This window comes from Myxine glutinosa, chromosome 8 (genome assembly GCF_964187855.1).
Source record: "Myxine glutinosa chromosome 8, kmMyxGlut1.1, whole genome shotgun sequence".
Lineage (NCBI taxonomy): Eukaryota > Metazoa > Chordata > Myxini > Myxiniformes > Myxinidae > Myxine > Myxine glutinosa.
Genome location: NC_136268.1, coordinates 113,951,613 through 113,967,997, shown reverse-complemented (window position 1 = coordinate 113,967,997; position 16,385 = coordinate 113,951,613). Strand labels below are relative to the sequence as shown.

At 41.9% G+C, this 16,385-nt stretch overlaps 1 protein-coding gene across 1 annotated transcript in view; it reads left to right on the top strand.

Annotated features, from left to right (window-relative positions):
* Positions 1–251: 251 nt before the first annotated feature.
* The window catches only part of LOC137433177 (uncharacterized), a 138,065-nt gene continuing 121,931 nt past the window's right edge, over positions 252–16,385 (top strand). The window contains exons 1-7 of the mRNA XM_078783988.1: positions 252–503; positions 998–1,102; positions 1,199–1,332; positions 3,960–4,095; positions 4,224–4,292; positions 12,488–12,554; positions 12,818–12,934. Coding sequence (XP_078640114.1) covers positions 375–503; positions 998–1,102; positions 1,199–1,332; positions 3,960–4,095; positions 4,224–4,292; positions 12,488–12,554; positions 12,818–12,934 — 757 coding nt within the window. The 5' untranslated portion in view covers positions 252–374. The remainder of the gene's footprint in view (positions 504–997; positions 1,103–1,198; positions 1,333–3,959; positions 4,096–4,223; positions 4,293–12,487; positions 12,555–12,817; positions 12,935–16,385) is intronic.

The following is a 16,385-nucleotide window of genomic DNA, read 5'->3' as shown; positions in this document are numbered from 1 at the left end:
TCGATTTGTATTTGAGTTAGATAGGTCCCTAAATACATTAGGGATAGAGGGGTACTTGAATGTCGGCAGTACTGGTCGGTAACTTGAGTATGGATTGGTGATTGGATACACGAATCGTGATTGTGTTGTCTCTGTGAGGGTGTCATCAAAAGGTAAATGTGCTGCCGGTCTTCATTACACAGTTTACAACCTCAATCATCCTCGAAAGTAAAACACAATACATCACCCTTGTGATATCCCGATGCCTACCCCACTGTTCTCCACACTCCTTCTTTATTATCTGTGAAAAAATTGACCTTTTCCTCGTATAATTCCCCAACGTTTTACCCCTGCAGGTGATTAGTTTTCAGCATTGTGTTTGTGGTACTGGAGCCATGATGAAAGATACAAATTTGGGACACGTTTGTGCCTTTTGTAAGAAAGACCACCAGACTGCGGAGGAAGAATGTGGAGAGATGTGCCATTCCTCAAATGGATCTATTCATGTTCATTATCTTTGCCTTGTGAGTGTTTACATTAACGATCCAGTTCACCATTCTTTCTCTGTTGTTACTTTTCTTTTTTCTTCATTTTACATGTCATCGTATAGACTATAGACAGTAAGTTACAGGAACATGATAGTTTGCACAATGACCAACAAACTATGGAGACACAGGGATGGAGAGATGATCGAAGGGCTCTATGGAGGGCTAGCATGCCACATCTAAGTCCAAATTACAACCATGAGTGCTCGGTTTTGTGTCCGAGCCGAGGGCCCTCGGTTCTGCATCCGAGCCCTCATCTGTGGCATGGAACGTCTTGTCTGCATCAGAAACACAGGCACTTGGATGTGCATGGATGCTTTGATGAAGATCCAAGTTAAATTTTACTGTTTCAGATCTGGAATTAAATAATCACTGTATGCTTTCACGTTGCCCACATCTGATTATCTCATCCATTGCTTCGTTAGCTGTCATTTAATTATTTTTTTAAATTTTTCCCAATTCCATCTGTTCAGCTCTACTCTTCGGGTTTATGTACTGATTCTCAAACGTCACAAGAGACAATTAGCAATTTTCCTGTTGAAGAGATACAAAAGGAAATACTTCGAGGGAAGAAGTTGGTGGGTCTTATTAATGTAAATCAGACATTTTGCATTTGACATTTCAGGAAAATATTGCTTTGTACTTGCTATATCTCCATTCTTTGTTCTCTACAGAGATGCAATGGCTGCAAACGTGTAGGTGCCACTGTAGGTTGCCAAATTCGAACATGTCCAAGAACCTACCATTACCCTTGCGCTATTGAGAAAAAGGTGCTTCTGACTGCTGACGAGGACGAGGGAATTTACCAGTGAGTATTTATTTTCTTCAATTTCCTTCAGTATAATGACATACAAATAACACAAAAAGGCATTAAACAGAGTATTTAGGGGAAAATTGAGGGTGTGAGGGTGTAAGAGCAATATAAAATTGAGCTCAAGCAATTGAGTAATCCGTGAGTTTACTTATTAAGTTTTCCCTTGACTGATGTTTTAAATGCATCGTTTTAACAGGCGAAACTTCTGGATCGGTGGAAGTATGCAGAAGTGACCCATTCCGCAGTCACATCCACCCACTTTGTGGGAATTGGAGACCCATAGCATTGACGAGCTATTTCGCAAAAGTTGCGGAATCATTTATTGCAAAATGGCCGCTCGACGACATTGCGACAAAAATTGATTCTAATCAGTATGAAAGCAAAGAAAGCTATTAACTTTTCATTATTTAATAGGAATGCTTCATAGATCTATTAGACTTTGACCTTTGACCTTTGACCTCTTGCTTCCAAATTCTAATCAGTTAACCTTTACATCATTATACATACCTGTAACCAAGTTTGAATTCGATCACTTCAGCCGTTCTCAAGTTATAGACCTATTACGGACTTTGACCCTTGACCTTTGCTCCCAAAATCTAATCAGTTAATCTTCACATCATTATACAATAGCAACAGTACCCGCCCTACGGGCGGGGCTTCAATTGGGAAGCCCAAATGAAAAGGTAAAATATCAGAAATTGAAGGCTTTTTTATTTTAAACAATTCATACAAACATCCGTTAAATCATATCACACACAAATCATCAAAATCTAAACAGTACATGGCTAAACAGTACATGGACGACCATGTACCACGTACGTGTCGCGTCTCACGGGCTCTCATGTTGTCCCGATAATGATCCTCCCGCAGGTTCACCGACGGAAACCTTGTTACGACTTTTACTTCCTCTAGTCTAGACAGTCAAGTTCGCTCATCTTTTCGGTGCACCGGCACGAGCCGAGAATGGCCCGTGCAGGCCGCAGGGGCTGATCCGAGGATCTCATCAAACCATCCGATCGGTAGTAGCGACGGGCGGTGTGTACAAAGGGCAGGGACTTAATCAACGCGAGCTGATGACTCACGCTTACTGGGAATTCCTCGTTTGTGGGACACTGTCTCAAGCCCCAGTCCCCATCACTGATGGGGCTCAGCGGTTTACCCGAGCCTGACGGCGAAGGGCAAGGTACACGCTGGCCCGTCCAGTGTAGCGCGCGTGTGGCCCCAGACATTGAAGGGCATTAAACGTTCATTAAACATTAAACGTTCATTAAACATTAAACGTTCATTAAAGGATTTCAAAACGAAAAACATTACGAAATTACGTTCACATCGTCACGTCAAACACTACCGTGAACACATACATCGTCACAATGAGAACATCGTCACAATGAATGTTATGCGAATGCGAATGTTATGCGGGAGTCCAAACCTGAGAATGCTGGAGACCAAAGCTGAAATTGGGAAATCTAAATAGCCTATTTTACTCCTGGAGATCCCAGGATTACCCACCCAAAATATCTTTGCGATCGGTTCTGCAGTTTTTACGGTACCTTCGAACAGACAGACAGACGGACATTTGGTGAATTATAGTAAGATCATCACAATGAGAACATCGTCACAATGAACGTTATGCGAACGCGAATGTTATGCGGGAGTCCAAACCTGAGAATGCTGGAGACCAAAGCTGAAATTGGGAAAACTAAATAGCCTATTTTACTCCCAGGGGTCCCAGAATTACCCACCCAAAATATCTTTGCGATCGGTTCAGCAGTTTTTATGGTACCTTCGAACAGACAGACAGACATTTGGTGAATTATAGTAGGATACCTGTACCAAGTTTGAATTAGATCACTTCAGCCGTTCTCAAGTTATAGACATATTACAGCCTTTGACCTTTGACCTCTTGACCCCAAAATCTAATCAGTTCATCTTTACATCATTCGAGATAAGTGTACCAGATTTGGTCAAAATCCCATCACTGGTTCACAAGTTATTGCAGTAACAGGATTTTTACCTAACATGACCTCTGACCATTGGCCTTTGACCTCATGACCCTAAAATCTAATCAGTTCATATTTACCTCATTATACATTCCTGCGCCAAGTTTGACTCAGATCCCTTGAGTCGTTCTCAAGTTATTGCGGACGGACGGACAGACGGACAACCTGAAAGCATAATGCCTCTGGCGACTTCGTCAAGGAAGGCATAAAAATATAAGAAAGTTGGGATGGAGATGGGAATATGTGGTGGGGATGAGGGCTATCAATTCAGATATTTCGTTTCCATCAAACTTGTGAGAACCTCAGTGAGGAGCTGCGTTACTCATGAGGTAATTATTTGTAGTAGGTATGGTAGATCAGAAAAGTGTAAGAAAGTTGGGATGGAGATGACAGTAAGGACAGAGTAGAAGGCCAGTCAGGTAGGGTTGGGGAAGATAAATTCTGACTTTTTTACACCAAAGTTGTGAGAATCTCAATGTGGAGATGCCATGCAAACACACTCCTGTCATAAGTTTGTTTGTGAAAAAGAAAGTCTTTGTCTTCACCGAACGCAGTCTGTAGATGACTGTTATTCAACTGACGGGGCCACGTTATCAATTTCTGTGCGTGTGCTTTGCACAGAATTATTTGTGCTGAAACTCATGATCTGAAATCACAAAGACATAAAACAGTCGCCAAAAGAAAGCGCAACCGCCCCCAAAATATGAGACGCAGCCGCTCCAAAAATGTGAGACGCAGCATCCCGACCAACTCTGGGGTAAGAATTGTGTGGGTGGGTCACGTCCTGCACATTTTAAATCATACACTATCGATTAAGAGTACTTTTAATGGTTATTAAAAAGTGTATTGTGCAATGAAGAATGTCCACTGTTTTGTGAATGCCAGCACATCATCCTGAACGATGCAAAGGAAGTGGAGGTGGGAGGACATCTGGGGACAAGCGACAACAACACAGTAAGCACAACTCTATTGTTGAGATATGAAGTTCGGGACGGTGGTGCGCTGGCGGATCCGGGGTCTGTCTGTCAGTCTGTCAGTCAGTCCGTCCGTCTGTCAGTGCGTCACGCAAAGAACAGTTTTCCGGACTTTTTTTTCTAAACTCTTAATGCTAATGATTTCAAACTTGGTACATGGTTTCCTCATGATAAGTTACAGATCAAGTTCGAACTTCACGACGTTTCGATCATTTTTGACAAAGTTATGGCACTTTGAACTTTGGTAATTTCCCCAACAGTTTTCCGGACGACAGACTGCCGGTAGGGGACATGTATTGCAGCGCAATATTAAGAATGCTTGTTTTGAATAAGGAACGTTCCAGGCAGCTTACCAACGCTAACAGGTTTTAAATCACTTTTGCTTTATTATAAAACACTCCAACTGCGACGGTAAAAAAACAATGCTTTCGTCACATAAATTTCGTCACGGGAATTCTTCCAGATTATTTGTAGTTAATTAGCCGAATTAAACTAGGAGATCATAACAATCATTTCGGAAGAACTACACAAATCAGAAATTCCACATCAGAAATCTCCAGGAGAACTACACAAAAACATGCTACACACACACACACACACACACACACACACACACACACACACACACACACACACACACACACTCAAACACACACACATACACACACACACACACACAAACACACACACACACACACACACACACACACACACACACATAAACACACACACACATAAACACACACACACACACACACACACACTCAAACCTACACACAAACACATACATACACACACATACAAAATTAATCAAGTAATAGCAAGTCAGTTCACCAATTCGTCGCTTTGACCATAAGATCGAAATGCCGTTTGTGATGATCAATGTTTTAAAATTTCCCGGGGGGGGTGGGGGGGGAGGATCCCATTCACCTCCCCCCCACCCCACCCGCTATGGCTTTGTGCACCCCTCCGTCTTGAAATTTCTGGATCCGCCCCTGTTAGTGTTGAATTTTACAAGAGCAAACTTTGAGGATATGAGATTGAGAAATAACACGGAAGAATTGGTGGATGATGAGTGCGAGATGGCAAGCTTATTAAATTCTTTCTTTAGTGCCTCCGCCCACTAAGGCCTCAGACACACTGGATCGTACGATTTCTGGATCGTGCGATTGATGGCAATCTGGCCGAGGTACGACCAATCGTCAATGTTTGCTACGCTCTCCATTTGTGATCGCAAACAGCGATTGGTCTTAGGGGTCATCGTACGATTGGTGGTCCGCATGGTTGTGCGATCACCAACGATTGGAGAAGTTCGATCGCAAGATCCATCGTAGGTAATCGTGCGAATAGTGGTAGCGATCAGCGACCAATCGTACGGTCAATCGTGGCGACATGCGAATGCTCGCACTACCGATCGTGAGGTTGAACGACAGGTGGCACCACCAATCGTCAAGTGGCAGGACCAGTAGCACGACCAATCGTGCGACTACTTGACCCGCAATCATGCACGACTGGTGGTGCGTCCATGCGTGACTGGTGGTACGACCATGTAAGACCTGTCTACGACCTCTTACGATTTGGAATCGCAGGTCAGAAGTTTTGAACATGACCATCGACCTTGCTGTGACTGATTTTGCTCTGGCGATCACCCACGACCTCTGCGACCAGTCACGCGCTCTTTCTACGATTTGCCCGCGATTCACAAAATTTTCGGTCGCAGCTAGGTCGTAACCTGGTCCCAGGCCCGAAGTGACTGGGGCTTAAGTCGCCCGTCCACTGTATGTCCGTCCGTCCGTCTGTCCGTCCGTGATAGGTTTTCATTACTGAGATAACTTGAGAACAGCTGAAGTGATCTTAGTCAAACTCGGTGCAAGGATGCATAATAAGGTAAGGATGAACTGATTAGATTTTGGGGCCACGAGGTCAAAGGCCAAGATCAGATGTCATGTTCGGTAAAAATCCTGTTATCGCGATAACTTGTGAACCAGTGTTGGGATTCTGACCAAATTTGGTACACTTATCGAGAATGATGTAAAGATGAACTGATTAGATTTTGGGGTCAAGAGGTCAAAGGTCAAAGTCTGTAATATGTCTATAACTTGTGAACAGCTGAAGTTATCTAATTCAAACTTAGTACAGGTGTGTATATTGATGTAAAGATTAAATGAATAAATTTTGGGGGCAAAGGTGAAAGGTCAATAGTCAAAGTCCTTAATAGATTTATAACTTGAGAACGGCTCAAGTGATCCAATTCAAACTTTGTAAAGGTATGTATAATGATGTAAAGGTTAACTGATTAAATTTGGGGGTCAAGAGGTCAAAGGTCAATGTCTGTAATAGGTCTATAACTTGAGAACAGCTAAAGGGATCCAATTCAAATTTGTTACACCTATGTATAACCAGCTTGGCTCGGCTCGCTATGCTCGGCTCACCACGCGTCGTCACGGAGGAACGGGCTTGTTTTAGCTGAGGATAATGACTGTACCTGAGTTTCTGTGTTGCCATGATTTATACCAATCATAATACAAACAATTCTTTTCCACAAATTTATTTGTAGTGTTTGTGATATTACATTTTTAAAAGCAATTTAGGTTGAAATTTTTTTTAAAGTAAAATAGAAAAAAAAAGAACCCCTCAGCACATACATACAGGAGGGGTAGGAGCTGACTGGAAGTTTGGGACGATTCCACCTCACCACCACGTAATTCAAAACACCTCACCACCACGTAATTCAAAACACCTCACCACCACGTAATTCAAAACACCTCACCACCATGTAATTCAAAACACATCACCACCACATAATTCAAAACACCTCACCACCACATAATTCAAAACACCTCACCACCACGTAATTCAAAACACCTCACCACCACGTAATTAAAAAACACCTCACCACCACGTAATTCAAAACACCTCACCACCACGTAATTCAAAACACCTCACCACCACGTGAATTCAACACACCTCACCACCACGTAATTCAAAACACTACACAGCCACGAGATTCAAAACACCTCACCACCACGTAATTCAAAACACCTCACAGCCACGAGATTCAAAACACCTCACAGCCGCGTTAAAAACACCACAACCACAGAAAAAAGAGTTTGAGGGATTAGTTCAGTGATAACACAGACACTACCCAGTTATGTAGATATATAGATACAGTGCTTTCAGAAAGTATTCAGACCCCTTCATTTTTTTCACATTTTGATATGTTGCAGCCTTATTATGAAATCGTTTAATTTAATTTTTTCCCTCATCAATCTACACTGAATACCCCATAATGACAAAGAGAAAACAGGATTTTAGAAAGTTTTGCAAATTTATTAAAAAGGAAAAAACTGAAATATCACATTGACATAAGTATTCATAACTTTTGCTATGACACTTGAAATTTAGCTCAGGTGCCTCCTATTTCTTTTGATCATCTTTGACATGTATCTACACCTTGATTGGAGTCCACCTGTGGTAAATTCAATTGATTGGACATGACTTGGAAAGGCACACACCTGTCTATATAAGGTCTCACAGCTGACAATGCATATCAGAGCAAAAACCAAGCCACGAGGTCGAAGGAACTGCCTGCAGAGCTCAAAGACAGGATTGTGTCGAGGCACAGATTTGGGGAAGCCAACAATAAAATCTCTGCTGCATTGAAGGTTCCCAAGAGCACAGTGGCCTCCATAGTTCTTAAATAGAAGAAGTTTCGAACAACCAGGACTCTTCCTAGAGCTGGCCGCCCGGCCAAACTGAGCAATCGGGGGAGAAGGGCCTTGGTAAGAGAGGTGACCAAGAACCCGATGGTCACTCTGGCTGACCTCCAGAGATCCTGTATGGAGATGGGAGAAACTTCCAGAAGGACAACCATCACTGCAACACTCCACCGATCTGGGCTTTATGGCAGAGTGGCCAGACAGAAGCCTCTCCTCGGTGAAATACACATGAAAGCCCGCTTGGAGTTTGCAAAAAAGCACCTAAAGTACTCTCAGACTGTGAGAAACAAGATTCTGTGGTCTGATGAAACCTAGATTGAACTGTTTGGCTTCCGTCTGGCCGCTCTGCCATAAAGCCCAGATCGGTGGAGTGTTGCAGTGATGGTTGTTCTTCTGGAAGTTTCTCCCATCTCCACACAGGATCTCTGGAGCTCAGCCAGAGTGACCATCGGGTTCTTGGCCACCTCTCTTACCAAGGCCCTTCTCCCCCGATTGATCAGTTTGGCCGGGCGGCCAGCTCTAGGAAGTGTCCTGGTTGTACCAAACTTCTTCCATTTAAGAATGATGGAGGCCACTGTGGTCTTGGGAACCTTCAATGCAGCAGAATTTTTTTGTAGGCTTCCCCAGATCTGTGCCTCAACACAATCCTGTCTCTGAGCTCTGCAGGCAGTTCCTTCGACCTCATGGCTTGGTTTTTGCTCTGATATGCATTGTCAGCTGTGAGACCTTATATAGGCAGGTGTGTGCCTTTCCAAATCATGTCCAATCAATTGAATTTACCACATGTGGAGTCCAATCAAGGTGTAGAAACATCTCAAAGATGATCAAGAGAAATGGGAGGCACCTGAGCTAAATTTCAAGTGTCATAACAAAGGGTATGAATACTTAGTCACGTGAAAAAGTAAGTACACCCCGTGTAAAGTTTTGACTTTTTCAACATATTTCAACATACAGCTATTTGATCTTCATTTCAACAATATTGATAGATAAAGGTGATATAATGTAACAAATATCATGAAGAATTTACATTTTGTAGTCCATTGTATAATTTAAATAAACATAAATGCAAATTTCTCATGTGGAAAAAGTAAGTTCACCCCTACATTTATCACTACTTCAATCACCTAAAATTAGAATCAGGTGCACCAGCTCATGTGCAAATGATGAGAACATCGTTGGAGAGGATTTTGGAGGAACCTTTCTTATTTAAACCTCAGACATTTACTTTGATTTGCTCTTTGTTGTTGAAGTGTGCAGCGTCACCATGCCTAGATCAAAAGAGCTCTCTGTGGCCTTCAGAAAGAAGGTTATAGATGCCTATGAGTCTGGGAAGGGATTTAAAAAGATCTCCAAACAATTTGAAATCAATCATTCGACTGTCCGGAAGATCATCTACAAGTGGAGAAGATTCCAAACAACTGCCAACTTGTTCAGGCCAGGCCGCCCCAGCAAGTTCAGCCTGAGAACAGACCGCAAGATGCTGAAAGAAGTCTCTGAGAACCCCAGAATGTCATCACGGGACCTACAGGTAGCTCTTGCCACTGTTGATGTCAAAGTGCACGAGTCTACCATTAAAAAGAGGCTGCGCAAATTTGATTTACATGGGAGGTGTGCCAGAAGGAAACCTTTGCCCTCTAGAAAGAACATCAGGGCAAGACTAAAGTTTGCCAATGAACACCTAGGCAAAGACCAGCACTTCTGGAAAAATGTGCTCTGGACAGATGAGTCAAAGGTAGAGCTATTTGGCCACAGTACCAGAAGACATGTTTGGCGAAAAACAAAGACAGCATTTGACCACAAGAACGTGATACCAACTGTAAAGCATGGTGGTGGAAATATTATGGTTTGGGGCAGCTTTGCTGCATCAGGGCCTGGGCAGCTCAGCATCATAGAATCCACGATGAATTCTTCATTGTACCAGAGGGTGCTTGAGGATAATGTGAGGCCATCTGTCGGAAAGTTGAAGCTCAACCGAAGGTGGACCTTGCAACATGACAAGGTCCCTAAACATACCAGTAAATCCACCAAGGAATGGCTGAAAAGAAAGAAATGGAGGGTTCTGGAATGGCCAAGTCAAAGCCCGGATCTAAATCCCATCAAGATGTTGTGGGGTGTTTGAAACGAGCTGTGCATGCAAGAAACCCCTCAAACATCGCACAGCTGAAAGAATTCTGCATGGAGGAGTGGGCAAAAATTTCTCCCAGTCGATGTCAGAGACTGGTAGAGAGTTATAAGAAACGCCTACTTGAGGTTGTTTCTGCCAAAGGGGGGAATACCACCTATTCGAGCCAAGGGTGTACTTACTTTTTCCACATGCGAAATTTGCATTTATGTTTATTTAAATTATACAATAGACGACAAAATGTAAATGTTTCATGATATTTGTTGTATTATATCACCTTTATCTATCAATATTGTTGAAATGAAGATGAAATAGCTGTATGTTGAAATATGTTGAAAAAATCAAAACTTTACATGGGGTGTACTTACTTTTTCACATGACTGTATGTCAATGTGATATTTCAGTTTTTTATTTTTAATAAATTTGCAAAACTTTCTAAAATCCTGTTTTCTCTTTGTCATTATGGGGTATTGAGTGTAGATTGATGAGGGAAAAAATGAATTTAAACGATTTCACCATAAGGCTGCAACATAACAAAATGTGAAAAAAGTCAAGGGGTTTGAATACTTTCTGAATGCACTATAGATGACTGTACCGTGTATCTCGGTTGCTGTTTTGTCATGGTTTACACCAATCATAATACAAACAATTATTTTGCACAAATGTATTTGTAATATACGTGATATTACATTTTATAAACAATTGAATTTGAAGATTTAAGTTGAAACAAATTTGTTTTTCAAAAAACAAAACTTTTTTTTTCCAAAAATTTTCAAAAATAAATGCCTTTAAGACATACACACGGGAGAGATAGATACCTACCAGAAGTTTGGTACGATTTCACAAAAGTTTGAGGGAGTAGTTCAGTGACAACACAACACAGACACTGCACAGATATACATATATATATATATATATATATATATATATATATATATATATATATATATATATATATATATATATATATATATATATATATATATATATATATATATGATGTAAAGATTAACTGATTACATTTTGGGGTCAAGAGGTCAAAGGTCAGAGATCATGTCAGGTAAAAATGTGATAACTTGAGAAGAGCTGAATGGATTTAAAGCAAATTTGGTACAAGTATTATATTGAATGAATGAATGAATGAATGATCGTTTTAAGGCCATTTTCCCGCTAGAGTGGGGGTTAGCCTTGCGGGTCCCATGACAATCATGGTTCCCTGTTTGAGGCAATGTTTTTATGGCCAGATGCCCTTCCTGACGCCAACCCTTGGTCACGCTCTTACGATGCGCAGGGATACGGTGTACCTATTCTAAACCGGGGTACACACCGGGATCATTCATCCCAGCAAGCTGGTACTCAATTTGCCGACCTCGGAAGGATGACAGGCTGAGTCAACCCCCCTGGCGTTAATTCAGCGATCGACTGGGATTCGAACTCAGGATCCTAGGATCCCAAGCCGGCACCCTAACCGCTAAGCCAACACCAAATACAAGTATTATATTGATGTAATAATGTGGGCGGAGGCATATCGGTCGACGTCATGACGTCGAAGAGTGTCGTTCTCGTTTTTTTTGCTTCTACATTCACACGGGAGTAGTCAGGGGAACTTCCAATAACAAAGGTAGCTATAGGTAAAGCTAGCAGGGTTTTCGGTTCTATTAATGTGGAGATAATATTATCTATTAATGTGGAGGTTTTCGGTTCTATATTATAACTCAAAAGCGGTAGTGTTAATTCTGTGGACAGAAATTAGTGAAGCCACATCTAGAATATTGGGCACAGTTTTTGTAACTACATCTGAGGAAGGACATCTCTGTCACAGAGAGGGTTCAGAGTGGAGCTACTAGATTAATTCCAGGCCTGGCTAAACTATGTTATGAGGAAAGGTTGAAGGAGAGAGGACCTTATACATTATAAAGGAGCCAATTACAAGGGGATTTGTTTGAGATGTTTAGGATAATGAAGGGTGCGGACAATATAAGTGCAGTGGAATTTTTTCACCAGTGGATGGTGTTGGGGTCAGGGGCCATAGGTTGAGGGTAAAGAAGATGAGAGTTAAGATAGTTTTTAGTAGGGGTCTTTCAGTCAGATAGTAGTTACTGCGCGGAATGGTCTCCTAGGAAAGGTAGTGGCAGAGGAGTGGTGGATAGGTACCTGGATGCATTGGAGAAGTAGGACCCTGTATGCGGATATTGGCAGATATTGTAGGTAGCTTGTGTGTGGATGAATGGGTGATGGATACTGGGGTTTTTTCAGCACAGGCATGATAGGCCGAATGCCCTCTTCCTGCGTCATTGTTCTCCTTCTGTTTGTATCATCCCTTCTTCAACACAGGACAGCGATGAAACTCACTGCAGCTTCGCCGAAGAGTCACTACCAATGGACATCAACATTCCGTCAGGTAACTTTAAATTTGACAAACATGTTGCCTGTTGCAAAGTAGTAGGCCTATTGTGTAAATTTTGACCCAAAAAATTGTAAAATACAATGTGAAGATGAACACTTTATTAATCCCTTTTTTAAATCACTTGTTATGAGAAGTGCAATTTGCAGCAACTTCAAATTTATCTCAACGCTCCCTTAAATAATCCTTTGCTGTCTTTGTGTGAATTTTTGCAAATATGTGCATTTTAATACTGTTGTGTGTATGGACCTTACGTATAGAAGCCACAGGAATGACCACGCACATCCAGAAACCAAATGAGCCAATCTGCCAAATGCACATGCTACAATGCGGTTCTTTCCATGCGAATGCCAGAAAAGATGGCGCCCCTCACACAGGTAATTAACAGGTTGAAGGAAAGAATAGTCATAATCAAAATCAACAGGACCCATTATTAACACAGTTCTATGACAAGAATTACGCCCCCCCCCCACCCCAGGAAATACCCCCCCCCCCACCCCCCCCCCCCCCCCCCCCCCACATAACATGGCCACTGCTCCGTACAAACAGAGGGATTTGTTGGGAGCGTGGGAAAAATAAACAAAGAAATGAACTGAGTGTGGGGACAAATGAAAGTGATGTCACAGGAAGGAATTATATTGGTGATTATAATCTGTCTCTACTTCTCTCTTACCTCTCTTACCTCTCTGCCTGTACGTCGCTCTTACCTCTGCCTCACTTACCTCTATATATGTCTCTCTCTATATCTCTATCTGCCCATCTGTCTCTGCCATTGTCATTGTCATTTATACCTTGCACCATATTCCTCCGCAAAACGCTTGACGCCCTGTGCACATATCTACAAAGTACATATGCAGACATTGCATGACTCCTTACAATAACACATAGTATAAAATCTCCCTTCCATCCGTGCAGCAAAACATTGTATCTATAAAAAAAAAAAAGAGAACATGTGTGTCAGTGTCAGTGTCAGTGTGTCAGTCAGAGTGTCTCCTCCATAAGTCGAAAACCATTAAACCGAGCGCCCCAAAACTTTGCATGTGCACTAATGGACCTCCAAGGGAGTGCATGAATAAAAACTGGGTGTTTAGGTAAATTTCAACAAATTTCAACTTTTGAAGATAATTAATGACCTTATTTAGGAAAACAAAAACAGGCTTTATCCTTGTTCAGTCCGTTTTCACCTCATAACAGTCTTAATCCGCCATTTGACTTTGGCCGAATAAAAATGCCTTGTCTTGGAACCATGATGACCTCTCACTGACGAATTGAAGTATATAATCACAATTTGTCTTCAGATTTGAGGATCGGTGGAATAAATAGGTGTCAAAATCTGGAGTGAAATCAAAATCTGAAAATTTTAACAAATTACTGATTCATATAACTAAATATGACTTCCGCTTCCGGTTCCTCGGGTGAGGTTGTGTCATCTGAGCTCGTCCACGTCCATCAAAGTTTAAGTTTTATTTATTTCAATGTTAAGTTTTTATTTTGATGTGTATGTGTTTACTGTGTGTTTCTAGTTAACCTCGCCAGAGGAGAGGGTATTGCATTTGAGTCCGTTTGTTTGTTTGTCTGTCTGTCTGTCTCTCAGTGACAACACAACACAGTCTGTCTGTTTGTTACTTGCCGGAAAAGATTCCGTCAAGTATGTTGGTTGGTTTGTCTGTCTGTCTGTCTGTCTTTTTGTGCGCAGTACTACGTCTACATCGTTGCACATAGAATCGCCAAACTTTACACACATATTTGTCTTGCCCTGGAATAGACTGTGCCCAATTTTTAACTCTATAGGCCCAAAGCCTCCATTATGACATCATAATTCCATAATTCGACAAGTACAAAACTTCATCCAATCAAGATGCAATTTCTTGAGCGACATGTCGGCATAAACTGGTGGAGAAAAAAAAATAATGATGACGTCATCGGTCACGTGGTTCGGCCGCCATCTTTGAAAAACCGAATAACGTTGCACCTCTATATCTCCGAAAGTGCTGAATAGAAAAAATTGAGACATGGCTCATTATAAAGAACTCTCCATGGGGAATAAAATATGTTAATAATGATGTCATAGGTGCCTCCATTATGACGTCATAATTCGACAAGTACAAAACTTCATCCGATCAAGATAAAATTTATTGAGCGCCATGTCGGCATAAACTGGTGGAGAAAAAAAACCAATGATGAGGTCATCGGTCACGTGGTTCGGCCGCCATATTTGTTTTAACACAAAAGCCTTAAAAACCACTAAAAACACGTCCTGGCGAGGGCCTGCAATCTCTGATTGCTCTTTCTTGTTCGAGCTTGGTTTATAAATCGTGCCAATTTGTGTATATTAGTCAGTCAGTTTGTTCATACGTGTTTGGGGCCTGGTTAGCCTCGAGACCTGCCCAGTCTCCTTGTTCGATCTTTTGTTTATCCACGTTCGTTCTTTCGCTGGATTAAAAAAAAATTTCACCCCCTACTTCCCCCGAACCCCCTACCCTTGGTTTAATGTCTTCAATACAAAAAAAATCATTATGATAATTTTCTTCCCTCCTCGCCCTCCCCTTCCCACCCCACCCCCCGCCACTAGCGACCACATGTTGTCTCGTCCCTCCCATTTTCTTTCCATCAAATCTCCTTCCTCTCCAGCCAATTTTTTTTTCTTCACATTACAATTTGTGAATATTAATTCACCATACTTCTTCAACCTTTCTCCTTCTTTCTCAGATCGGCTTTCATCTACCTTCAGAAAAAAAATATTAACTAAGAAAATAAAAAGGAGGCCCCTCCTCCCATCCTAACAATTTGCTTATGCAGCTCCCTGACCCTTCACTCTCTGCTAACCTGGCTTGTTAATCTCTCATTCTTCTGTTCCTCCTTCTGAACTTATTCTGCAATTCATCATCCCCCTCTGTCTCCCTGCACTACTTTCAGGGAATTTCCCAGACTGTTCACTGTTTTGTTTTAAAATGTTTAAACATACCCCTGCAGTGCTGTATCCATTTGTATATTATAACTCGCTCTTTTCTTCTTCTTCCTCTTCGAAAGGCTATCTTAAATGTGCTCATTAAATCTTTCCATTTCAAAAAAAAAAGAAGACATCTCTTACATTTCTTCCTTTACACATTCTCTAAACTCACCTTCATTCCATCCCTCCTCAATCATTTTCAAACCGATCTCTGACTTGAAAATCTCAAGAAAGTCAGTTTGTAATAAATGTTCGATTTTCCTTATTGTCCAATACTTTCAAAACTCCAAACTCACTCCTCTCCTTCAAATCTCCCCCCTCAGCCCTCCCCTTCAAATCTCCCCTCACCCCTCCCTTCCAACTCATACCTCCATCTCCTCCAACCTTCTACATTGCTCTGCCACCCCTAAAACAACGCCTCACTGTGCCTCATCCCATCACCATCAAACCTTTCGTCCTCATCCTTCCCTTTCTCCTAGCCCTTCTGCAATCTCTGACACACTGCCAACAGCTCTTCCTACCACCCCCTCTCCTCCCTCATCTTACCCTACTCCTCCCCTCCCCTGTCCTCTATCCGATGCTCCTCCTCCCTCTTCCTTAACTGTATTGACCGCAAACATCTGGGGCCTTCACTGAAACCTGATTAATCTCTCCATACAGCTTGCTTCTGACAAACCAGACTTGATCCGCTTAACAGAAACTTTCCTCCTTCAAGATCTTTCTGATTCCTTAATATCTCTCCCTGGTTACGCCATCCTCTGGTATGATAGACCTCAGCCTTGTCCTGGTGGTGGGGCTGCTATCTATATAAAAAAAACTCTCTTTCTCACTGCACTGCCCTCACACCATCACACCTCCAGGAGTACCTCTGGCGACGG